This window comes from Ovis aries, chromosome 6 (genome assembly GCF_016772045.2).
Source record: "Ovis aries strain OAR_USU_Benz2616 breed Rambouillet chromosome 6, ARS-UI_Ramb_v3.0, whole genome shotgun sequence".
In the NCBI taxonomy this organism is placed as follows: domain Eukaryota; kingdom Metazoa; phylum Chordata; class Mammalia; order Artiodactyla; family Bovidae; genus Ovis; species Ovis aries.
The window spans coordinates 117,329,577-117,354,232 of record NC_056059.1 but is presented as its reverse complement, the minus strand read 5'-3'; the positions used below and the strand labels follow the sequence as shown (position 1 = coordinate 117,354,232).

General features: G+C 60.4%; 1 protein-coding gene and 1 non-coding gene across 14 annotated transcripts in view; both read left to right on the top strand.

Moving 5' to 3' along the window:
• The window catches only part of NSD2 (nuclear receptor binding SET domain protein 2), a 76,838-nt gene extending 52,347 nt beyond the window's left edge, over positions 1–24,491 (top strand). For 9 of the 13 annotated variants that reach the window (XM_027971308.3, XM_027971305.3, XM_042251732.2 and 6 more), the window contains 16 exons: positions 362–480; positions 2,447–2,528; positions 3,584–3,708; positions 12,386–12,517; positions 12,622–12,745; positions 13,127–13,327; positions 14,056–14,235; positions 14,508–14,664; positions 14,789–14,994; positions 15,751–15,854; positions 16,729–16,998; positions 17,944–18,060; positions 19,927–20,068; positions 20,277–20,383; positions 20,899–21,103; positions 21,536–24,491. In XM_027971308.3, coding sequence (XP_027827109.1) covers positions 362–480; positions 2,447–2,528; positions 3,584–3,708; positions 12,386–12,517; positions 12,622–12,745; positions 13,127–13,327; positions 14,056–14,235; positions 14,508–14,664; positions 14,789–14,994; positions 15,751–15,854; positions 16,729–16,998; positions 17,944–18,060; positions 19,927–20,068; positions 20,277–20,383; positions 20,899–21,103; positions 21,536–21,807 — 2,543 coding nt within the window. In that variant the 3' untranslated portion in view covers positions 21,808–24,491. Of the gene's footprint in view, positions 1–361; positions 481–2,446; positions 2,529–3,583; positions 3,709–5,983; positions 10,870–12,385; positions 12,518–12,621; positions 12,746–13,126; positions 13,328–14,055; positions 14,236–14,507; positions 14,665–14,788; positions 14,995–15,750; positions 15,855–16,728; positions 16,999–17,943; positions 18,061–19,926; positions 20,069–20,276; positions 20,384–20,898; positions 21,104–21,535 lie in introns of those variants that run through there. The other 4 variants (XM_042251733.2, XR_006060237.2, XM_042251734.2 and 1 more) reach the window with 4 other exon arrangements.
• Positions 19,726–19,849, top strand: LOC114115458 (small Cajal body-specific RNA 23). The gene has a single exon (XR_003589798.1). It is a non-coding gene; the product is annotated as a small Cajal body-specific RNA 23 (non-coding RNA).
• Positions 24,492–24,656: the final 165 nt, after the last annotated feature.

Sequence of the window (24,656 nt, the reverse complement as noted above, 5' to 3'; positions counted from 1 at the left end):
TCCTCCTTAAGATGCTTCTTTAAGGAGCTGTGTTAAAAGTAGCAAGTCGTTTATATTTTTAAAGTTCGACTTAAATTCCACTAGTCTTTGAACATAAGCGAAGGATTTTGTGAAAACCCTGGGTACATTGATGCTATGTAACAGATAGCAGGGTGTTTGCCCCCTGGGCGAGATCGGGGTTTCTGCTCACCATGGGGGACACGCCCAGAGCTCCACCTGTGACCCTTGGGCCCGGAAACGAGCAGGGTTTTGGGGGGCCTGTCACAGCCGGACCTGCACGTGCGCGCGCCGGGCGGCTGCTCGGCGCCCCAGAGGGCGGCTTGTGGGAGGGTTTCACGTCAGTTTCCATCTGCATCCCAAGGTAACTTCAGTGGGAAGAGAAGGAGCCATGCGAAGAGGACCCAGGGCCTGAGCGGAGACACTGAGGCTGAGGAGGCCCCCAGGAAGAGGCTTAGGACCGACAGGCTCGGCCTGCGGAAGGTAGTCGCACCGGGCCGGGCCGAGGGGGGGTCCTTGGGGAGCTCCTTTCCGGAGGCTGCTGAGCAGAGCAAGCGTTTGTCTGCCAGGGGATTTAGCAGGTCTGAACACTGAGTAACACTGGGTGTTTCTGAGTCAGTAGAATCGCATGTTTAAAGTGACTCTTCAGTGAAGACTGTATCAGTCTGTGTGTAAATAGCGAGGTGGCCGGTGAACGCCAAAGTCCACTCTCTCTGTTATTCTTCAGGAAGTTGAAATATCCATTAAACATGGGTTTTATGAACTCATCCCATTGGTTAGTAATTCATAAATTGTCTATGTAATTAGGAATACTAAGCAGGCTGCGCAGACCAGTTTGATGCAGTGACAAGGCACCGATGTAGAGGCAGCCCCAGGACCTGCTCTAGCAGGGCCCGGTGGTATCCAGGGCAGGGCTGACCTGGGGCCTGGAGGAACACGGAGCTGACCGAGGCTCCAGTCCTCGGGGAGCCGGGCCTGCGTGTCGGCATTGGTGCCCGTGTGTGAGGAGTACACGGGCTCTGCCGGGCGCTCTGTGACGGGACCCGGGGAGTGTTGTCATGAAGCGAGATTAGGCTGAGCGTGTGTTTATCTAACGATAGTTCTTCCAGGGTGGTTGTGCTCTGGTGCATCATTCTGAGTGTAGCTTTAAACTGCCTTTTTTTCGCTGTGCTGTGCACCTTGTGGGGTCTTTTCGTGGTGGGATGTGAGATCTTAGTTCCCTGACCACGGATTGAACCCAGCCCCCTGCAGTGGAATAACCCGTGGACTGCCAGGGAATTTCCCAAACTGTCTTTCACTGATGTGAATTGAGAAGTTGTTCTTTTTATTGCTTTATTTCAAAGAATGGAAAACAAGTCTCATGTGTCGCTCAAGCGCAGAAGTGTAGCGGCCGCATCATCTGTCTTGTTTCTTTAAAGGTGTCTTTGCAGTTCAGGGGAGCAGGCGGGCCCCGCCCTGTTCTTTTGGCTCGGAGAGCACTGTTCCGAGGCCCTTGTCGGCTCCCGCAGTGAGCCAGCTAATGACCCAGGTGACCCCCACGCTGAGCCACCGGTGTCCAGTGACTGCGGCCTGGGCTGAGGGTCTCCTCCAGCTGCTGCCTTGGAAGTGGGCCTTCACTGGCAACCACGCAGACACTGGTTGCTTTGGAATATTTGTATAAATCATTTACCTGAAAGTGTGACCCCAGACATTTGAAATATCAAAATCCATATTGAGTAGCTAGATAGAAATTCACTAACTAGCAGCTCAGGAAATAGCGCATGATCTTAAAGAGGGGTGGTGCTGGCTCGGCCTGTGAAGCTCTCTGAGCCGTACCGTCTGCAGTAATCCCCAGTGTGCCCCGAGCACAGGCGGCCAGGGCGCGAGCTGTGTGCTGCGCCTGCCGCTGGGCCCCAGGCGGTGTGCCCTGGAGTCGGCAGCCTCCTGAGGGGCGGCGGGTGGTCTGGGGCAGCGGTGCCACAGTGCTGTCCAGGCCACGGTCTTCGAATTTGAACACTAGACGCATGCTCGTGATGCTTTTTAAAATCCTGTTTTGCTGATGCGTTGTGAAATGGGCTTTTTGATGGTCTCTGTGTGTGAGCTTTATCTGGAGCTGGTCTCAGAACCGGGAACCATCAGTGAGAGGGTGGAGTTATCCCTGGCTTGCCCTCAGCGGGAGGGTGGCTGCCTCTGAGCCAGTCCGCTCCAGTCCGAGGGCAGGGTGGGCAGTGCACTGAGGCGGCCCCCCCCACAGGAGGCTCTCCACGTGCGTGGGGTGGCGGGGCAGGAGATCGGCCCCTCTGAATGGAGAGGGGCTGGTGGGCAGCCACGTGACGCCTGTGCGGAGCGTGTGTCCACAGGAGCGGTGCAGCTTTCCAGCCCCGTGTTGGTTCCCATTGGAGACTTTCTTTCATTCTTTGCTTTTTCGTTGTTCTTCCCTCCTTCGCTCTCTCTCGTTTTTTTGTGACAGAGAGAGGCGATCACTGACAAAGCAGCCCGCACGAGCTCCTGCAAGGCCCTTGAGGCGGCGTCCTCGCTGAAGAGTCAGGCAGGTAATGTGGTCAGCACTGCTGCCAGGCCCCCGGGCTGGGCCGGGGGTGCAGCGCCGGCCCTATCCTCAGGGAGCCTCCCTACGGACGGCGGGTGAGCGGGTGAGCGGGAGGCCGGGCCTGCAGGCTGAGCTGGGAGGAGGCGCCCATGCCGGCGGGGCCCTTGGCTGTGGCGGGAGGTTGCCGCAGTGCTCGGCCGCTGCTCACCCAAGTCGCTCTTCCGACTTCTGCTCAGCTTTATTGTCTTCAGTTTTGAGCTATATTTGAAAGGTGATTCAAATCAGAAATGTCCAGGCTTGTGACTCGATGGTACGAGCTGTTGCGGTAAATTCCACTGTGTTTAGTGCCCAGTTCTCATGCGTATTTGCTGAAGTGAGAGTGATGACTGATTATCTCTGTTGTACGTGTTGAAGAAACTAGCTTAAAATATTTGGGGAAAATAGCTGTCAAAGCAATAAAGGGGAACAGGCCGCCACTTTTTTACCTTTTCATTAATTATGTTTTGATGTATCTGTCTGAAGAATGCTTTCCATCTCCAAATCTTAATTTAAAAGGAAAATAAAATTCAGAGTAAGAGAAGATTAAAAGTGGCTCTTTTCCTTATTTTCCATAAAGAACTATACTGGTGTTTAAATGTTTAATTGAACAGACTTTTTTAACAAAAGCAAAACAGGTATTTGTAAGTAGTTTGAACAGAGTGGATATTTGAGGATAGAATTGATACTTTGGAGTGTGATAGTGGTATTGTAGTTACATTGACTGCCTTATGTTCAGAGAGGTTCTAAACTTCTTGTGGGTGAGATAATCTGTCTGGGCTTGGCTGCGAAGAAACGGGCAAGGGGGCTGGCACCAGGTGTGGGTGGGCTGGCGAGGCCCAGGCTGAGCTTCGGGCCGTTCACCGCCCAGCTCGCCAGCCCTCATCGTGCCATAGCGAAGAGTTAACACCCAGAAAATTCGTCTTTAGAAATTCAGTTACTAAAGGGGTACTTTGAAAGCAGGAGGGAGATTGAAGGTTTAAGGTTTCAAACTTTATTTTATAAACCAAAATTATCTTGCAGCCACGAAACACCTGTCTGACGCCTGCAAGCCCCTGAAGAAGCGCCACCGGGCCCCGGCAGCGGCCGCCGCCGCCCTCACCTTCAGCAAAAGCTCGTCTCCTTCCGCCTCCTTAACTGAGCACGAGGTAAAATCTTAATGAGGGTGGTCAGCACTCGCTCACAGGCAGGCTGTGTAGTTGCCCACGCTGAGGTGTGGTGGAGGTCAGGGCTGATGAGTGGGAGCTGGGTTCTCTGGGCTGCGTGTGTTTCATAGAGGAACACGCGCCCGGTGTGTGGTGCACGAGCGTGGCCGCACTTCAGTGTGGATGCATTTCATTGTGCTTGGAATCTGTCTTCAAGATGTTGGTCTGTGATGTTCCGCACGGTCCTGACCTGACCCCATGTCGGCAGACTGCCTGCGGGCCTCGGGTACCACCCCCAGGGAGGGCGGGCCGCGGTGCCCAGGCCCTGTGCGTCTGTGGCCACGGGCCTCCAGCTTCATGCTTAGCCTGGAGTGTTGTTCAGTGCTCGATGGCGAGGTGAGTCAGGACTGCGGTGGCTGTGGCCCTGCTTTGTGGGCCTGGCGGCCCGCGCTGTGCACAGAGCTGCTGGAGGCTCTCGCTCCGCGGGCTGCGGTACCACGAGCACCGTCCAGCCTGCCTCTGTGTGGCCAGAAGCAAAGCGGAGGCAGCCTCCAGTGGAGGTCTGGTCTTTTCCTGTGCAGAGGGAGGTTGGGATTCCCAGTTTCAGGACTGCCCAAGGAGCTTATTTTCAGGTTGAAGCGTCTGGTTACCTTGATCCCTGTGGTCCTTTCCTTGTGGTGGACATGAGTCCTGTCTCTAGAACATCTTTGAAGAGACGTTCACCTTGGGCTGTTTCGGACAGGGTTCTGAGGCAGCAGGTGGGTCAGGAGGGGGCACTGCTGGCGTGGCCTCCACCGTGGGCTGTGGTGGGGACGCTTGGGTGCCCGTGCCCGTTAGAGGCGGGCAGGCCTTCTGGGCCGAGGGCTCTGCTTGCACTCAGGCCGGTGGGCAGCCGGGGGAGTGCAGGGCCAGGACGGTGCCCTGCAGGCCTGTGTGGGCTCCCTGCCATTGAGCCAGCGCAAGTGGCAGTCTTTCTCCAGGCATGGCAGTAGCCTGCCTCGCTGGGCCCCGGAGCTGACTGGCACGCGGAGAGGCAGGTTCCGCACAAAGCTCTTTCCTGTTGTTCTTGCCCACATAGCCTGACGTTAAGCAGAAGATGTGCAGTTCTGGAGGAGAAAGCAACGCAGGCTTCGGTTCTGTAGGCTGTTTGTCTTCAGCCAGCTGTTTTGTTAAAGAGCTTTCTAATGAATTTTTCTGGTTTGATACTTTGGCTCACTTGTTTGGTGGAGCTTTTTCACTTCTACTGTTGAGAGATACCGTCAAAGAGATGCGCAAGGCCAGCGAGGCCTCGTCTCCTGTTCCTGGTAGTGAGACGTGTGGGTCAGAGGTGCGGACCTGGAGCAGTGCCCCAGGCCGGTGGGCGGAAGGGAGAACGTCCATCAGGGCCCCGGGTTGCTTTGGACCAGGGCGATCCTCTTCTCCCAGGCTGAGACATCTGGTCTGAGCTTGGGAAAACTAACGGAGCATTTTACAGTCATTAGACTTAATTGATTTTTAATTCTTTGGGACTTCAGAAGTAGCTAGGTTATTAAATACCTATATACTGTGTATTAAATACATGGAGATGATACACGCATACACCTTTGCATCTTGAAGGTGATATATAGATTCCATGGTGTGCGTTCTGTCCCTTACATAAAAACGTTTAGATCACCAGGCTTTCTCTGTCAGCCGTTTCTGTGCAGCATATATGAATCTCACGTTAGAACTCATTTTTACAGAAGTGGACTGTTTATTAAACTTCACTCTAGGTGAGCTGGAAGGCCTGTCTGCTTCTGTGCTAACACTCCTGAACTCCAGTGTGCAGTCCCAGTGTCTGCTGGGCTGAGTGCCTTTCTAAGCGCGAGAGGCAGTGCAGTGTGTAAAGAAACCCTCCAAGCCTCCAGCTCCAGCTCCAGGGGGCCCTGGGTGGCCACCGGCCTGCGGCTGGCAGGGCTCGGGCTGGCCCCAGCCGGGCGGGCCACGTGCCCTTTGCGTGTTCATAGTTTCCCCTTTCACTGCCATTGTTACAGTGAGGAGCTCTCAGAGGGTTGGTGTCCGCAGACGTTCCAGGGCCTACTGCGGTCTAAACGCCTCTCAGACAGGCGTGTGTGGCTGGCCAGGCTCACAGCAGAGGGGCCCTTCCGTGGCAGCGCTGCGTCTGCGGGAGGACAGAGGAGAGCCACACGCTTGCATGGCAGAGGCCTGGGAAGAGTCAGTGTGTATAAGTGTTCTGTGACTGCGTTTCTTGTTCCCTCAGTAGAGCAAACTCTCGTTTCTTTCACCTTCATGGTAACAGCCTTTGTGGGAGCCACATCAGCCAAGCTGGATCTGATCGCGGCTGCTCTGCGCTGCGCTTAGCATGCCGTAACTTTCCGAGACGTCTGCTGCAGGCCGCGTGTCGTCATGCAGACCCAGCGGCACCCTCTCACAGGCAGTCACGGAAGACGTGTGACAGTCTGTTTTTACTGGTATTAATAACACACACAATGAAGAAAACATAACAAATTTTAAGACCAAGGTAAGATACCTAATCAAGGCCATTTAACCAGTCACATTCATCTCATAACAGAAACACGTTCATATCCAGTGGTCGAAAGGGTGCCCTTGGTCAGGGGCTGTCCTGGGCCTGAGACGAGGACAGGACACTGAAGGGGCTCATCCTGTTTGTTAGAGGTCGTTTTTCTCCTCTAGTCCATAACTTTCTGAATTTTTACTGAAAACAATGTCAGCATCTGTACCTTCCGAAGCAAAGGACAAGCGGCACACTCTAGAGAGCCCCGGTCGCCTGTCCTCCTCCTGGTGGGGCGCGCTCAGCCCTGCAGGCGGCAGAGCGGTCACCAGCATAGAAGGCAGGAGGACTCGCGACTCTTCTTTTTTACTAGGCAGTTTACTGCGGCACTAGCTGTACTGGATTTATAGGGAATCTGTCGCTTGCAACATCGCTGTGAGCCGTTCAGTCTCCCGATTCAGTGCCCGTTCTCCGGGCATCCCGTCACCAGGCCACTCACACCCACCGCTCCCTCGGCTGCTTTTGTGGGACGCGAGCTGCCACATTAAACGCCTCAGTCCCGGGCGGCCGCCTGGTGTGCCCCGGGGGCCACGTGCCTGCGTGGTCGGGAGAGGCCTCCGTGCCCGTCGGCTCCTGGGCGGGGGGGCTCTTCACGCTGCCAGGCGCATAGCGCTCGCCTCCAGCGGAGCAGACGCTTCAGACGGGCTCCACGTTCAACGAGGGCTTCCCGCTGACGCGTGTGCTCTAGGCCGCCAAGCGACGCACCGCACGTGAGACGCTCGGGTGCCCGGCGCCTTGCGAGGGCCTGGCGGTCCGCTGTTGTGATAGCAGTGGTCATAACAATAAGAATAAGGAAGTCGCCGCCACTCCATTTTTATCCAGAAGTATAGATTTTGCTCTGGCATGCAGAGTGGTCCTCGGGACTGCAGTGGACCCAGAGGCGGCACGTGCCGGGCATGGCCCCGCCTCGGGTGCGGCCGGCCTGCGGCTGGCTGGTGACCCTGCTTGGACACAGTGGGACGTGGGCCTCCAGGATGGCCGCGGTCATGCCGCTCCTAAAGGGATGGTGGAGGGTTCCCCAAAACCAGTCACTAAATTGCAAAATGTCAAAAACCAGTGGGGCAAGAGTGACCTAGTCCAAAAAGCCACTACCCAGAGTAAAACTCCCTCCTGGAAGGCCTGTGACAAGAGTTAAGAGGCTCACGTGAAATGATAGCTTGAGGAAGTTTGGGTTGTAGACAGCCCGCCAGAGGCCCACACGTGGAGGTAGGGTCGGAGTGGGCCACAGACGAGCCTTCCTCTGATGGGCAGGATCGGCGTGCCCCACGAGCAGCTTGGAGTCTGCATCAGCAGAGTGGGGAGGGGAGGGTGTGCGGGGCAGGCGTGAGGGCACGTGGTGAGCCTCAGCTGGGCAGAGAGGCTGGGGCGTCGGGAGGGTGGCCCGCGGGAAGCGCAGCTGTGTCTGCATCGTTCTGGTCCGGGCGCAGTCTGTTTTGGGGTGCTGGGGGAGCCGAGCTCCCCAGAGGGCGTTCTGGCTTCTGGAGGAGCTGAGTGGAAGGGGCCCCAGCTTGGAGAGGGCTTAGAGATGGGCGGCAGTGTGTGCGGAGTGCAGGTGGGCTGGCGCTGGGTGACGTGGGCAGTCCTCACTTGCTGAAGTCAGTTATGCTGTTTGTTTCTGCCTGTTGCTGAGGTGAGTCTGGTTATGCTGCTTACAAGGTCCCTGCCGTGACCACCCCTTCCACTCCCTACACCTGCGTTGGCAGAGGAGGAGGCCAGAGGTGGACGCGTGTCTGGATGTCCCGAAGTTGAGGTTGTGGCCATTCCAGAAACGCAGGGGCCGCTCTCCATCCGCAGGCTCCCTCGCGTCTGCCTTTCCGTGAGGCGTCCTTGGGGTCAGGGGACGGTGCATCTCACCGCCCCGCAGCGTCTCATGTCGGTGTCCTCCCAGCTGAGAGTGAGCACACCGCAGAGGCCGCCTCGCGCGCGGCGTGTGCGCCCCACCCCCACCCCTCCGACCTGGGGCTTAGACTGCCCCCCACGTGGTCTCTGGGAGGCCCAGCGCTGTGGTCTTCGTGGAAGTCCATGCAAAACCTAGGAACGTTCCAGGCGGAGTGCTTCAGGTCCAGGATGGGGGGCAACGGTGGCCAGTTCAAAAGGTCTGGTGGCCAGGTCTTGGATGGGAGTAGCTGGACGCAGCGGAGGAAGGGCAAAGGAGGGGAGGCCCGCCACCCCTGGGCCTCTGGGCCCGGCTGGTCGCCTGGGCACAGGACTGGGGACGTGTGCCCCTGGCCAGACCGGGGCGGCTCTCACGCCCAGCGAGTCTCAGAGATGGTGTGAAGAAGGAAACTCAGACTGTCAGTCAGCATCTAGATCCAGAAACGTGAAAGGTGCCCATGTATGAGCTTAAAGTCAGGGTCCTCTCCCCAGAGACGGGTGTGAGTGGACGTTGGCCCCACTGTGGCAGACGGGGTGCTGAGCTTTGTCCCTTTCAGTAGCTGTGTGAGCGCTGTAAGTGTGGTGCGTCCTCCGTTGGTCGGGCAGTGCCAGCTTGGCGGGCGCTTCTGGAGGGCTCAGGCAGGGGAGTGCAGCCCACATGGGCAAGAGAGCATCCCTTTCTCAGAGGAGAGGGGGCGGCAGACACGATCACTGTGGTTTCGAGAATTGACTTGATTGACTTGGCTTCCTTTCCATTCGGCTTCTAACTTCCCGGCTTCTGAGACACGTCTGTCTCCTTCACGCATCATTCACTGTTAAGTTCTGGTTAGGGATCTGTGTGTGGTTAGACTGGATGAGAGCTGCCTTGACTCAGTGTGAAGCTAGCATTTATGCTTTTAAAATCAATAGTTTCACCACCTCAGCTTTTAAAAATCTGTGAACAGAAGTAATTTCTGAGGACTCAGTTTATCTATTAGATTATGAACTTAAATTACAGTTTTTTTTGTTGAAAGAGTTGTCTTATTACAAAAGGCTTCCCAAAGTGCTCTCAAACCTGTGATTGGCTTTCAGTGTTTTTCCCAAGAAGCATGTTGACTCCCGTGTGTTTTAGACTCTGGGTCAGTAAAGTTGATTTTCATCCTTTTAGGTACTGTGTGTGCTCTTTTACCTGGAATATGAGAAGTCACGACTGGTTTACTTGCCAGTGATGAAGGGTTGGCCGTCTTCCGCAGGTAGCTAACCATGTCAGACCCACGCTTATGGTTTTCTCTGGCCTTGGTGTCTGTGTGGGGTCTTTGCACATAATTCTTTAGTGCGTGTTTGGAAGCGTGTGCTAACCGGTTATTCAGGACATCTTGAACCTTGCAGAAATGACTGAAGTGGGTGGGGGGAGGGCAACAGTGGGGAGGGCTCGGTGGCTCAGCCTCTGCTGACAGCCGCCAGCCGGGCCTCCCCCGCAGCCCTCCCCAGCCCACTCTGCGGGTGGCAGCTGCTGGGGACACAGCTCGGACCACGCTTGCTTCACAGGACCGTGTAGAGACTCGTTTTCACCTGTGACCAGGGCCGGGGGCACCTCTGGGGGCTGCCGGGGCTCTGGGGGCCGCCTGGTCAGGCAGTGGTGTGAGGACAGGGCCAGGCTGTGCTCTCCCGGCTCAGACCTGGGCTCGGGGTGGTGAGGAGCGGTTGCTGCAACACACGTCCAGTAACTTCTGTTTGCATTGTAGCACTTCAGGTGACGAGTGACTAACGAGTTGCTTTACTTCCACCCTAATACTTCACTGTGATGTCAACTTGGAAGACCTGTTTGAGATTAGTCTTTTGGTTTTAAGCTTATAAAGCTCCCGGGCACAGGAGTCGTACCATTTGTCAACCCTCACCCTCTGTGAACGTGCGCCTAGTGGTCTGTTTTCCCCTTTACAAAAGCGTAACAAACAAAAAAGCAATGTTGGTTTATAGAACTGTGTTGTTCAAGGTCTGTAATTGTATTTAAACTGATGTAGTGTCAACTTGTGAAGGGATGTTTGTTAAAAGATTTGAACCTCACTGTGTAACGCTGTCCAAGCGTAGGGCCTGCTGGGAATCCCGAGTCGCTTCTAGCAGTTGGGTCGCCTGTCCCCTAGGCGCACGTGTCCGTTGGTGTCTCGCTGACAAGGCCCTGGCACGCCTCGGAGACCGCGCCAGCCTGCAGGAGCCTGTCCCTGCCGCCGCGGGGCGCGTAGGTAGCGGGTGTGCATGGGGGGCGGCTGCGCCCACCGCCCGGCCCTGGGCGTCTCTGCCAGCGCCTCCTGTCGGATGTGGAGTCCTCCCTAGAGGTCGTAGCCTGAGAGTTGGGACTGTGTTGGGACCGTGCAGGTGAATGTGTCTCCGAGTAAGCCCGGCCCTGGTGCCCCGGAGGTGGAGCTGCAGCCGGAGCCGGTGCCGCCCGCTCCGCCCTCGTGCGTCAGACCCCGGCCGGCGCCGGGGCCTCGGGCGCGGGCGGGGGCGCGCTGGGATGCCCGCGGACCCTCCCCCCCGCCACGGACTGCGCTGTTGGGGGGTCTGCTGCCGTGCGTGCACCTTAGCGCCCGGCAGAAAACGCGCCCGTGTGTCTCAAACATTTATACTCCATTCAGAAATATGTACTCCGTGTTAATTTCCTCACCCAGACTCTGTTAACTTAGGAATATCTCCGAGTGGAGACGTGCTCGCTTTCTCTGTAAATCTTAAATAAAAGGTGCTGTTCCTTCCTTGGCCCTGGACTGGTCTGTGTTTCCTGTCTTTCTCTCCGTGCATTTTTTCTTTTTCTTTTTTTTTTTTAGATTTGTCGCAGCCTTGTCGAGAGGAGGACCTGGGCGGTGGGTGAGGCGCCGGGTTCGTCCCGGGAGCCCCCGTGAAGGCCCTCCCGTGGGTTGGTTCTCAGGCGGCCGCGTGGGGCCAGGACTGGGGGGCCGCTGCCCGCCTGCCGCCTGGCACCAGTACAGACCTGCCTGGGGCTCGCCCTCTGTGCCTCTGACGCACACGTCAAACGGGGTTTGCCCTCAGGGCGTTCTCCCGGCTGCCTTCTCTGGGGCACCAGTATGGAGGAGGAGGCGGTGAGCTGTAGGGAGGGCCTCAGGCAACAGTGCCGGTCCACGCCGTCTCCTTCCTGCGGGAGAAGGTGGGGAAATAAAGGGTACAGGCTGCTTTCTCTGGAGACGGGGCTCCGTCAGCCCTAGGCATGTGGCCAGGCTGGCGCGGGGGCCCATGCCTGTCAGCTGCCCGCAGACGCCAGGCAGCCTGCACACCTCAGAGAGGCCAGCACACCTTAACTCTGGGTTTCCAGTCAGCAGAAGCGCCTCTGTTGGTCAGGGGCCTTCCCTTCCGCGCCTCTCTGCCATCTCAGGGAGGTGAGCCTGGGGAAGTAGCACTGATGCCCAGCATTGGATGGACTGGCTGCGGGGTTTATTTTGTTTTGTTGGGTTTTTTTAAAAAAAGAAACGTGGCCCAGTTGAGTTTCTAGTTCTGTTTCTTGGTGAACAGCAAGCCTGGGTCATAACTCCTTGTTGCTGTGGTTATTTCCGCGTCCAGGAAACTAGCTTATTACTTCTGCTCTGCTGAAAATTCGGTTTTCAGTGTTTATTTGCCTAACATCCGGTAAATACTAAATGTATTTTTTAGGCTTTAAAAAATTTGAATGTAAGGTTTCTGATTAAACATTTATTGGTTTCTATCCATAAAGATTTACTGTTGGCTGATCTTGTGAGGGAAAGGCTGTGTCCAGCATCAGGAAGGGGCCTTCGCCCGCCTCTCCCAGACACTGCCCTACCCCCTGGCCCCTCTGCAGGGAGGAGGCTGTGGGCGGGGGCAGGCGGAGCTCTTGGTCAGTTACTGGGCGGCACGTCCGGACGACAGGCCCCTGCCCTGGGGGAGCACGCGTTGTAGCCACGCGTCCCGAGCCGCTGCCCATCCGACCAGAGGCCAGCATCTGACACACTGTGTTGAGTGTGGACACGTCTCTCTTAGCCTAAGATCACTGACCCTTTATAGATCGGGTAAGAAAAGTCAAGCTCATCGGCCCCACGCCTGTCCTGACTCGCCTGCAAGAGCAAACTGGGTGTTCACGAAAGTTGCTTCATTTTTAAGGAACATGGCGAGAGGTGGCGCGCGCCGCGCACACCATGACCTGCACACCAGGCGGGGGGCCGCTCCCCGTGCGCGCGCGGCGGGCCCGCGCCAGGGGGAGCCGGCGGGGCTGCCGGCGGCCGCTGTGAACTGTCGTCCGCCTCCTCCTCCCAGGTCTCGGACGGCCCCGGAGACGAGCCCCCGGAGTCCCCGGACGAAAGCGCGGACGAAACCCAGACCGAGGCGTCCATCTCCTCTAAGAGGTCGGAGCGCGGGGCCACCGCCAGGAAGGAGCACGTGTGCCAGGTGAGGGCCGGGGCCGGGGCCGGGGCCGGGGCCGGGGCGGGCGGCCTCCCTCCGCCGGGCGGCGCGCGCGGGGACCGCCTGAGCCTCCGGCCCTCTCCCCACAGCTGTGCGAGGAGCCGGGCAGCCTGGTGCTGTGCGAGGGTCCCTGCTGCGGCGCCTTCCACCTGGCCTGCCTAGGCCTCTCCCGCAGGCCGGAGGGGCGGCTCCTGTGCGGAGAGTGCACCTCAGGTACGCCGCCCCGCCCCGCCCTGCCCACCGCGAGGTCTCTGCCTCCGGTTCGCTGCTGCACGGTCTGGAGAGGGGCGTGGACAGCCCGTGAGGCTGCGGTCACCGCCCACCTCCTCTTCCCTGGCCGGGCAGAGGGTGTCGGTCCAGTTGGAGGAGCTCGCAGCGCCGGCTGTGGGGCGCCGTCCCTGCGGAAGGAGAGGGGGTGTTTCCTGGAGGAGCCCCTCCCTGCGGCTGCTCGCCTGTTGGAGGGCGCAGCCCCTCCCGGGCAGCTGGTCAGAGCCCCGCGGGCAGGGCCCCTCGAGGGCTAGAGGAGGAGCTGGTGCCTGCCCGGGCCGCGGCGGCTCAGCCCTGCTCTGCGCCCCCTCTCGCCCTGGCCGCCAGGGACCCACTCGTGCTTCGTGTGTAAGGAGAGCAAGAGTGACGTCAAGCGCTGCGTGGTGTCGCAGTGTGGGAAGTTCTACCACGAGGCCTGCGTGCGCAGGTTCCCCCTGACGGTGTTCGAGAGCCGGGGCTTCCGATGCCCGCTTCACAGCTGCCTGAGTTGCCACGCCTCCAACCCCTCGAACCCAAGGCCCTCGAAAGGTGCAGAGAAGCTCCGTGTGGGTGTGACCAGATCCGAGCCATCGAGGGCGGGCGGGGTGGCACGCTTGTCCCCGAGAGCTTTGCCCCGAGTGGGCTTAGATACCTGCTGTCACTGACTGGATGCAGGTGGGAGTTAGGGTTTTTCTTGCTGTTTCCCTTCTTCCTGCCCTAAATGTCACCCTAATGATTGCTGACTTGAGGAAGGGGGGCCTGAGCCCTTTTGACAGGTTCCGTTTGTTCCGGCTTTGATGGTCCTTCACGCGTGAGAGCCATATTTTCGGGTGCAGGCCCACCTGTATCGTGCCGCGTGGAGTCTGTGGAACTCAAGGGCAGCGGGTGTCTGCTTCCTGACACCAGCTGTCGTCAACCAGGGGCCTGCACTCCAGAGGGCATAAGGCCATGTCTTGAGGTGTTGGGGGTCCCTGCTGGCGTGCACAGGGCAGCCCCCACGGGCCCCTACTGGGCCCCCGTGCCCAGGCTGAGAAACCCTGGCCGACCTCATCTTAGAAAACGCATTAAGTGCTTGACGGCTTTCTGATGCCTTATTGGATTACCACTGCCTTAAGCAAACGTGTCTTCACAGCGCTAAGGACACTCTTACCCTCCTACCCAAGCCCCTGTTTCCTTCCGCTGCCCCTGGGTATTTCTGCAGCAGTGCTGTGAGCCTGCGGAGGCCCGGCCCCCCGGCTGCCCTGCTGAGGTGTGGGGTGTGGGCGTGTCCACCCCAGGTAAGATGCTGCGGTGCGTCCGGTGCCCCGTCGCCTACCACGGAGGGGATGCGTGTCTGGCAGCGGGCTGCTCGGTGATTGCGTCCAACAGCATCATCTGCACGAACCATTTCACCGCCCGGAAGGGCAAGAGGCACCACGCGCACGTCAACGTGAGCTGGTGCTTCGTGTGCTCCAAAGGTGAGCCCCCTGGCGCCGCGCACGCTCGGGGCTGGTCCAGGCTGTCCCAGGGCCGCGGGCCGAGGGCCAGCTGTGGCGCTTCTCCAGCTCTGTCCACCCTCTTGCGGCCCGTGCTTGCCCACGTAGTCGCATTCGTGGTCTCTGAGTTAACCACGGTCGTGTCACAGACTCGGGATGGCTTTCGTGGTGGAAAGAAAGCGTGCTCCTGTGTGGCGCAGACCCCGGGAGCCGGGGTGGGGGCTGGGGCGGGGGCTAAGGTGCCCTCGTTGCAGGGGGGAGCCTGCTGTGCTGCGAGTCCTGCCCGGCGGCCTTCCACCCCGACTGCCTGAGCATCGACATGCCGGACGGCAGCTGGTTCTGCAACGACTGCAGGGCCGGGAAGAAGCTGCACTTCCAGGACATCATCTGGGTGAAGCTCGGGAACTACAGGTGGGGGAGGAGGCGCCCGCCCGCCGCGGTCACTGTCTTCTTTTCCTTTGCAGAGCTGAGCGCACTGAGATGCTGTCACTCTCTCTGAAGAGTCTGTGAACCCTGTTTTTAATATTTATAATAGATGGTGGCCGGCAGAAGTTTGCCATCCCAAAAATGTCCCCCCAAATATTCAGAAAATGAAGCACGAGGTTGGAGAATTCCCTGTGTTTTTCTTTGGGTCTAAAGATTATTACTGGACGCATCAGGCGCGAGTGTTCCCGTACATGGAGGGGGACCGGGGCAGCCGCTACCAGGGGGTCAGAGGGATCGGAAGAGTCTTCAAAAACGGTACGGGGCTCCGTGGGGTCGGGCACGGTGCTTGGGGGCCTCTGCTAATGCTGACTTCATTTCCAGTGTTTGGTTTCTGTGGGAAACGCTGGACGCAGCATTCTCTTCTAGCTGTAGCTTAAGTCCTTGTGGATAGGTTTGCTGAAGCAGAGGGTGAGACGTGACATGTAATAACTTCCCTAACACTGACTGTGGTGATCTCCGCTGGCATGCATTAGAGCTCCCACTTGCCTCTGCGTGAGAGGGAGCCCGCTGCAGTCGGCGGCTGCTGCACAAGCCCTCGGGGCTACCGTGACCCGTCAGCAGCCACGCAGGCGCCTCCACCCCACCGCCGGTGGGGGACAGAGGGGACAGAGGGCTGGCCTCGTTTGGGGGAATGCAGGGGTCAGGAAGGGCAGCACGTGAGGGCGGCAGGGCAGTGGGGCCCTGGGGAGGCGACCTGCCGGCCCGCCCGCCCCCGCTCCTGCACAGGCCCACCCAGGTTTCTCCAGGAGAGGCGGGCCGGGCAGGCGGCTGGGCAAGGGCAGGGTCAGTGCCCCTTGCCTCGAGGCCCTGCAGAGCCCCCCTGGTTCTTAAGCTGGCCGGCGGTCCTGCGGCCCTGTCTGTGTGGGTGCCGTGTGGCCTCCTGGTTTAGGGAGACTAGAGACAACGCTCGGCAGCGAGATGAAAGTGTAGACGAAGTCGTTAACGTGCAGACCCGTAACGGGTGGGGGTATCTGTTCGCTAAAATCTTTCACTGGCACTTCATTGACTTAGCACTGCAAGAAGCTGAAGCCCGTTTCCGTGAAATCAAACTTCAAAGGGAAGCCAGAGAGACGCAGGAGAGCGAGCGCAGGCCCCCGCCCTACAAGCACATCAAGGTGACGGCTCGGGCGGGGGCGGGGCGCGTCGGGCGGGGGCGGGGCTCCTCCGGCGAGCAGCCCTCCCCAGACAGCTGCGCCGGGCCTCCTAGGCGGGAGTGGGTGCTGCCGCTGGCCACGTGTCCTCCATCTCGAGGCCAGGGTGCGGGCAGGGCTTTCGCGCAGGAGGCCCGCCCTCAGCGCGATGGTTAGCCGTGGAACCGCAGGGCTGGCCCGGCTGCCCGGAGCACGGCGCAGACGACAGGCCATCCTCCTGAACCACACTCGCTGCCGCCAAGCCCAGATGAGAGGTGGTCAGCCCAGGCCAGCCGACCCAGGAGGACCTTCTTCAGATGGTTCAGGGAGCGAGGGGGCGGGGCAGGGGCCATGTTCCCACGTGCTGCCAGCCGGGGCCCCGGGTGGGGCCCTGCCGCCGGGGTGGGCGCCCGGCCTCTGCCTCGAGGCAGGTCAGGGGCTCCGTCTTGGCTGCCCGTACCCGGGCCGTGGTCAGCGCCCGAGACGAGTGTGCATTTAGCCTTCGCTTTAGGGTGTGTCCCCTGGAACAGAATCATGGGGTATCTGAGCGTGGTGCTGGGGTTCCCGAGGCTGTTCCAGCCCCTCAGGCCCGCCCCCGGGCGCGGGTGAGCAGGCGCCTCTCACCACGGCCTCCCGGCTGCGCTTCCGGTGCCCAGCCCCTCCTCCCCTGTCGCTTTCCTGGGCGTTTGCTCTGAGCTCCGGAGGCCGGGGCTGCCCTGTCCCCTCTTCGTGCGCCTCTGTGAGGAGAGCGTCCGGCGGCTATTTGCCCCCCGCCACCGGGGATTCCCTGAAGCGCCTGCCGCCGTGAGGCAGCCCGGAGGCGGGGTCGCGGGAGGCTGAGCTCGGCTCTCGCCCGCAGGTGAACAAGCCCTACGGGAAGGTGCAAGTCCACACGGCGGACATCTCCGAGATCCCCAAGTGCAACTGCAAGCCCACCGACGAGAACCCGTGCGGCTCGGAGTCGCAGTGTCTGAACCGCATGCTCATGTTTGAGTGCCACCCGCAAGTGTGCCCCGCGGGCGAGTCCTGCCAGAACCAGTGCTTCACCAAGCGCCAGTACCCCGAGACCAAGATCGTCAGGACGGACGGCAAGGGCTGGGGCCTGGTGGCCAAGAGGGACATCAGGAAGGTGCGCGCGTGTGCCTGTGCGTGTGGCGCAGTGTGTGCGCGTGCACGCGGGCGTGTGCCTGTGCGTGTGGTGTGTGCGCGTGCACACGCGGGCGTGTGCGCCTGTGCGTGTGGTGTGTGCGTGCGTGCGTGCCTGTGGATGTTAGTGCACGTGTCCATGCGTCTGAATGTGCGCGCGTCTGTGTTACTGTGTGCAGGCGCATGCATGCGTTTGCGTGTACGTGTGTTAATGTGTGTGCGTGCTTGCGCACATGCATGAATGTTGGTGTGTGCGTGTGCGAGTGTGTGCAGCATGTGTGTGTGCGTCCAGGGCTTGCTCGCCTCTTCCTCCTCCTAGACTTCGCTAGCTCATGTTGCTCCTGCACTTGTTGAGAACAGGATTTCAAACACGGTTTCTGAATTGTTACGATTGAAGATTATAAAACATTGAATGGAAGGTGTCTACCGCAGTAAAACTCTAAACCTCCATGAGTCAGGCCTTCTGTCGGAACTCTGACGGCAGCCGTTGGGAAGTGAAAGGTTTACTGAGCTGGGGGCCGGAGTGTTGCTGAGCAGTGCTGTGGGGTCGCTCTCCTGAGGCCGTCCCAGGACAGGGCAGGCAGGGCCAGGCTGCCGAGCAGACACGGGCCACACGGTCTGCGTTCAGGCTGCCTGTCGCGGCTGACCCCAGCAGTGTCGAGAGGGACCGCCCTGACCGCCGGTTTAGGGGCTCTTGCGGGAGAGCTTGATGATCTCCACCCTGCTCTCTGCTGGGGAGCGCGACTGTTGCAGGGCCGGCCACCGGGCGCTGGGGGGGTGGGGGCTTCCAGGGTGCTGGGAGAAGCGCCTCACTGGCAGCCTTGAGAGCGTGTGTGGTCACCTGACTGACTGACGGGCAGGGACGCGGGGCTCCGGGCTGTGCCCGGCAGGAGCTGCTGCTCACCCCGCCGCGCCCTCCGGCCTCCAGGGGGAGTTTGTGAACGAGTACGTGGGCGAGCTGATTGACGAGGAGGAGTGCATGGCGAGGATCAAGCGTGCGCACGAGAACGACATCACACACTTCTACATGCTCACCATAGACAAGGTAACGCGCGTGGCCCCAGGCTCGTCTGCACAGGTGGCCCCAGGCCCGTCTGCACAGCAGCGCACTGTCCGTGGCGTCGGCGGCACGCCACGTGATGCTGTCGTGCCGTGAGCGTTCCACATGCCTGCAGCCACTGCCTGGGGGCCGGGACAGGCGCCAAGCAGCCCGCGCGGGGCTTCTGGGAGGCCCATGCTCCCTGACACGCGCAGGGACACCAACAGTCCTCCCAGGGTCAGAGAGGAGGGCTTGGGAGGCCACCCTCAGGGACACGGGGAGACTCCCGGGGTATCTGTTCCTTGTCTGAAGCACACGTCTGTCAACAGTTGGGCACGTGTGTCCTCTGTGGGGACCAGTGTTCTCAGCGGTGCTGAGCTGGACTGTCACGGGTCGGGTGGAGGAGAGCAGGGTCGTCAGGACACAGAGCCCTGCTGGCCAGCCCTCTCCGGGGCTCTAGGGGGCACAGACTCCCCAGGAGGTGGCCGATTTCCACACCCCCTGCCATCCCCCGTCCTTTGGGCTGTGGTCTGAAGGAGGCTATTTCATTAGGAATGAAAACCCTAGGCCCGTGCCTTCCTGTGTTCCAGTCTAAATCTGAACTGCTTGTATCTTGTAAGAAATGCCAGTTTGATCACTTAACACACAAATCAGTCCCTGAAACGGTCATTCACTGAGGGCACCTGGCTGAAACAAAGAGAAAGCCCATGAAATGATTCTGCTTCATCTTTTTCCTGCAAGAATCAGAGAAAAAGCCCTGCCTCCCTAGATGTGTACCAGCGCAATCGAGCAAGATCTTTGTGAGAAGACCGCCATACAGGCTTCACTCTGAGAATCTGAGATAAGAAGACCAGATCTGAAAGAAAGTTCTAGACGTGTTACAAAATGGCTAGAACCATGAAATGAGATTTAGAGACAGAAGAGACTGAGGAGTGAGTCAGGCAGATTCGACAAAATGGTTAAAGCTGGGAGTTAGCATAGATTCACTGAAACTGACCCACTGGATGGGCCAGGAAAAATTAGATGGTGACAGAGGAAGTTTCTGCCGCTGAAGAAGCTCCCGAGAAACTGCCTAGACGCAGCAGATGTGCCGAGACCGGGCGGGAGAGGCAGGGAGATGGGAGAGGGGTGTTCAGTAGGCGCGACAGGAGAGGCAGGAGGCCTGGTGGAGAGGCCGTGTGGACAGTTCTCTGGGATCCGTGCGGCACGGACCGTTTCATAGGTGAAGCTGACCAAGTTTTTGAGCAGGGTAAATAATAATAAATGTATGCCTTTATACGTTTAAAAAAAAGTAAAACTGTAAGATGGCAGACATTGTGGAGACTTGAAAAGCAAGCAAGAGGGCCTTCCCTGGTGGTCCCACGCCTGGGGGCTGGTGCTGGCGCTGCCGCAGGCCTGGGATCCGTCCCTGGCCTCGGAACTGAGACCCCGCAAGTCGGGCAGTGAGGGCCCTTCCCCAGGACAGCGGAGAAGAGAAGGGCGGTTCTCGGAGCAGCGGCGGGACGGCTGGCCTCCCCCCGAGTGCAGTCCCGTGTCCTCCTGGCTCGTGTGCCCCGCTGCTGGTCTGGCTGGACCTGCAGGCTTGTCCGACTCTTCAGCGGGTCTGTCTCGCCCCCATCGGCGCGTGCCTCTAGGTGGTGGGGTGACCCCCGACCTCTCCCTCCCTGCCGTCCGCTCACCAGTGCTTGGTCTCTCCTCGTGGCGCTGACCTGCCCTCCGTGAGCCAGAGAAACAGGACTGGTTTGGGGGTGTCCCATCCGAGCAGCCGTGGGAGACCACGGTTTCCAGTTCGACACCGCCGTCCGTGCGGGCGGAGCCTCGGGTGAGCGCTGGCCTCGCCACGGGCCGTGACGCCCGAGTCGTGCCTTGCAGGACCGCATCATCGACGCCGGCCCCAAGGGGAATTACTCCCGGTTCATGAACCACAGCTGCCAGCCCAACTGCGAGACCCTCAAGTGGACGGTGAACGGGGACACGCGCGTGGGCCTGTTCGCCGTGTGTGACATCCCTGCAGGTATGCGGCCCAGGGCTGCACTCGGGGCTCCCGGCCCAGGGGCGGGGCTGGAGGGTGGGGCCGGAGGGCGGGGGGTGCGGCAGCTGGGTCTCGCTGGGAGCACCCCCTTCACGGAGGGGGCTGGAGGCTCCGGGGGCTGCCCACGTGGCCATGCGGCTCTCGGCGGGAGGACGGGAGGCCGCGGCCCCAGCGCTGTGTCCCCTCACAGGGACAGAGCTGACCTTCAACTACAACCTCGACTGTCTGGGCAACGAGAAGACGGTGTGTCGCTGCGGAGCCTCCAACTGCAGCGGCTTCCTCGGCGACAGGCCGAAGGCAAGTGGTGGCGGGATCGGGGTCTGCAGGGCACGGGCGAGGCTGCTGCGGAGTGGCACGGGGGCTCATGGTCTGGGGCCACGAGCTGAGGCCGGGCGTGGTCAGGGGGCTGCGGCTGGGCCTGGCGCCGTGTCCGTGTCTGCGGCGCCCCGTGTCTGTGGACCCACCTCCTCGGGCCTGCGTCCCAGCCGTGTGATGCCTGCAACAGCCTGCTCCCTGCGGTGCCAGCAAGGGCCGGGGCGGGGGCAGCGGTGCCCTCCCGAGGACATGGGTCGCCTCAGGCGTCAGGCCTGGAGCTGCAGCGTGCGTGCCGGCCCTGCCTTGCCCAGCTTGGCTGTGTTCTCGAATCCTGAGTGAGGTCCTTCAGGGCCTGGACATGCTCCTTGGGGAGCAGCCCGTCTGCCGCGTCGTGGTCCCCAGGAAGACAGACCGCCACGCCTGCGCCCCTGTGGCCCCAGCAGCCCCGCCCGGCCCCCCGGCCCCCTGTGGTGACTCTGCTGATGTCCCCGTTGCAGACGTCAGCACCCCTGTCCTCGGAGGAGAAGGGCAAGAAGACCAAGAAAAAGGCCAGGAGGCGCCGCACGAAGGGCGAAGGGAAGAAGCCGTCCGAGGACGAGTGCTTCCGCTGCGGGGACGGCGGCCAGTTGGTGCTGTGCGACCGCAAGTCCTGCACCAAGGCCTACCACCTGCCCTGCCTGGGCCTGGGCAAGCGGCCCTTCGGTGGGTCGGGGGTGGGTGCTCCAGGTCTCTGCGGGGCGGTGGGGGGGGTGCTGCCCGCTGCTGTCAGGAGGGAGCCCCAAGGCCCTGGCCCCAGACCGGAGGGAGGCAGACACACGAGCCTGGACAGAAAGCTGGGGGCGGCGGACAGGCCGGCGGACAGACGGTAGTTCTCCAGACTGGACAGAGCACCTTCACAGGGGCACATCTGAGGCGGGGCCCCCAGAAGCTCAGTCCAGCCACACCCAGTCCTGGGAGCAGCTGGGCCGGCCAGTGGCCTGGGCATGGACAGGGGCCCGCTTGCCCACCAGGCCTCTGAGCAGCAGCTGCAGCTCTCCTTGCGTTTTGCGAGCCGTGTGAACGGTCGGCCCGGCTCGCCGGCGTGCGCGCTGAGCCCCGCCCTGAGCCCTCGTGTGCCGCCCGCTCTCGTTGCAGGGAAGTGGGAGTGCCCTTGGCACCACTGCGACGTGTGCGGCAGGCCCTCCGCTGCCTTCTGCCACTTCTGCCCCAACTCTTTCTGCAAGGAGCACCAGGACGCGGCGGCCTTCAGCTCCACCCAGGACGGGCGGGCGTGCTGCAGCGAGCACGACTTCCGGGCAGAGCCGGCTCGGAGCGCCAAGACCGAGGAGCCGTGCTCAGGGCCCGGCAAGGCGCGGGGGCGGCGGCGGCGGCGGCGGTGTTGGCGCAGGGTCATGGAGGGCAAATAGCGCCTGGCTGGGGCCGGGTCCGACCCGGGGTGGCTGCAGGCGGGCGGAGGGCCGGGCCTGGCAGCGTCGGAGGACCCCGCCCCCGGCCCCTGGCCCCGGCCTAGACGCACAGGCCTCCCCAGGGGGGGAGCGTCCCGCCACTGAGCCATCTCAGCAGCGCCCGCTGCGCCCGCACTGACCGTCCGAGCCACGTGGGCGCCCCGCGAGGCGCCAGCGTCCCAGGACAGACAGCCTCACTACACAGCGTCACAGCTACACTGAACCTCAGCCCGTCCCTGCCCCGCTGTTCCAGGCCGAACTTGGGACTGAAGATAGCTGGCACATGAAATGCATCTCTCTCGCCCGCGTGGTGTTTCCCTGAGGGTCTCTCATCCCCAGGCTTCACGACGCTGCCCGCCGCCCGCCCGCCCGCGCCACTCAGGAGAGGAGCCCAGGGTGGGGCCTGGCAAGGACCGGGGCCCAGGATGCCTTGGGAACGTGGTTTTGACTATTGCGCTTATGAAACAGCTGTATGTTTGGTTTTTTTTTTTTTTGTACTAATGTGAAGTTTTTCCTCAAAGTGCTTCTTTTCCATCCTAGTGAGAAGCCAGTAGTATAGCGTGTGACCCCTGGAGCGGCTCCGGCTGTGGACCTGACCCCACGGCAGGCCTGCGGCACAGGCCTGTGAGCGGCTCTCTGGGCCCTCACGCGGAAGCGTTCGTGGATGGTTTTGATATTGGTTTTTCTTTACCAGTTTCTGGCTTTTACTCTCAATATATTTTTGCTAAACTTGTTTCACAAACTGCCACCGACTGCAGTGCTTGTTTACTGATGCGTCCCGAGTTCCGCAGCTGCAGGACGGAGCGGCGGGTGTGGGCCCTGCTGAGGAGCCTGGGCTGCCCGGTGCCCCCACTGGGCCTGGAGCTTGAGGGGAACCTGTGTCCAGACAGCTCTTTCGGGCTGAGGAGAGGCTGCCTGGGGGGGAGCAGTGGGAGCCGGGCTGGGTGGACAGGCTTGGTGGGGGCACTCAAGCCGGGCTGCTGGGTGTGGGCACCTGGCCTTGCAACAGCCGGCCGATACCCCGGGGCACCGCGTGGACCTGGGCCCGGGCACGATGCCAGCAGGAGCCCCCTTGCCTGCCCGTTTCCGCGCGAGGGGAGGGGCCACTCAGCAGCTGCTGTTCTCTGACCCTTTCGCTGAAACCACCCAGACGACGTACATCCTGCGGTTTACACACCTGCTCCGGAAAACCGCGCCTGAGGCCCCGTTCGTCTCGCCATGCCGCTGCAGAATTGCAGGGTGTGCGGTCCAGTGCTGAGCCGTCGGGGTTGGTGGGGGGGCTCTGTGGCCCTGACCCCTGGGAAGCATCTGTTCTGGGTCAGAGGCTCCCGCAGCCTCCCGAGCACAGACTGGGGCGGAGGGCTGCTGACCCTTTTCTGGCGACTCTGGGACAAGTGACCAGGTGGGACCAAAGGCAAAGGCAGCTGTGTCCTCTGTCCCCGCCGTCTCTTGGGGGACCAGAGGCGTTTCCGTGCAGAGCTCGCTCTCTCAGACTCCGTCAGGAGAGTGCTGGGTGGACGTCGGTCACCTCATGAGGCCCTGAGCTTGGGGGGCCGGGCGCAGCCCTGCCCTGCAGAGCCGGGCCTGGGGAGCGGCCCCCATCCTCTCCTGCCAGGGAGGGCCCTCTGCCCTCCAGAGCACCGCCGCTGCTTCCGCAGTTGCTTTTCCACTTTGGGCGCAGGTTAACTTATTTTTATATTTGACAGTCAAGTTTTGTGATCTTTGAGTCACTCTGATATTTCCAAATTCTTTGATGATCTTTCTGAAGGAAATACTGGAAAACTTACTTTAGATGTGGTTGCCTTCTTTCCAAAAATTATAAACTAATGAGCAAATAACACTAAGTTCTGAGAGTCTCTAAGAAGCCAGTCCACAGCTCTGAGTAGAACCTGGGCCTGGAGGAGCAGCGGAGAAGGGCCCTCCCGACGGGCCCCCAGCCTGCCTCCATCAAGGCCTCTGCCCCGAATCGGAGGGGCGCTGGATGTGGGGAATTCGGTCTTCTCTGAACTTCAGCCTCAGTCCTTGGTTGCTAACGTGAGGCCAAAACAAAAGGAAAGCTGCCCGAGGGCCTTGGGACTCAGCACGGGGGTGGACAGGCTCCCTGGGTGCCGACGGCCTCCTGGCCCCCATCTCGTCCTCCCAGGGGAGGTGAGGTCACCCCACCGCCATCCCCAGGACCCCCCGACCAGCAAACGGCCACGTGTGTGCAGCCCCTTCTCCAGCCACTTCACGTTTGGGAGTCAGACAAGCCCATTCTTATCACTCAGTACAATTCTTATCACTCAGTACAGAGACTGTCAGGTGCCCAGTTCTTGACCCTACGAGACGTGTAGCCAACGAGGACACGCTCAAGTGCGACGCTGTCTGCGGGCGGCATGGTGCCCACCGCCCCGCCGAGACGACTCCAGTAGCACCCGGGTGTCGGCGTCAGTCACCCGGAAGGGGGCCAGGCTCCAGCTCTGGGGCACCCGGTGCTACTGCCAGTTCTGACATTTAAGAACTTGAGCTTCACTTCTGGGGGGTATACTGAAATGTAGATTTGCTGTTTGGGGGGAAATAGCGTTTTAAGGTTGGAAATTGTGTCTGGAAGATTGTATGAGTATTTTTGTATTAAAAAAAATTTAAAGGCTTTTTTCTTAAACTTATTTTATGTGGGATTGTGTTGTAAGTTTTGTTTTTTTTTTTTCCCGAATTTTCCCGATTTTTTGGGGCGGGGGGAGCAGGGCTTGCTGCACACGCGGTCCTAGTTCTCCTACAGGACGAAGCCGCACCTCCTCCCGCAGAAGCGGAGGTGCTAAGCCCGGACTCCG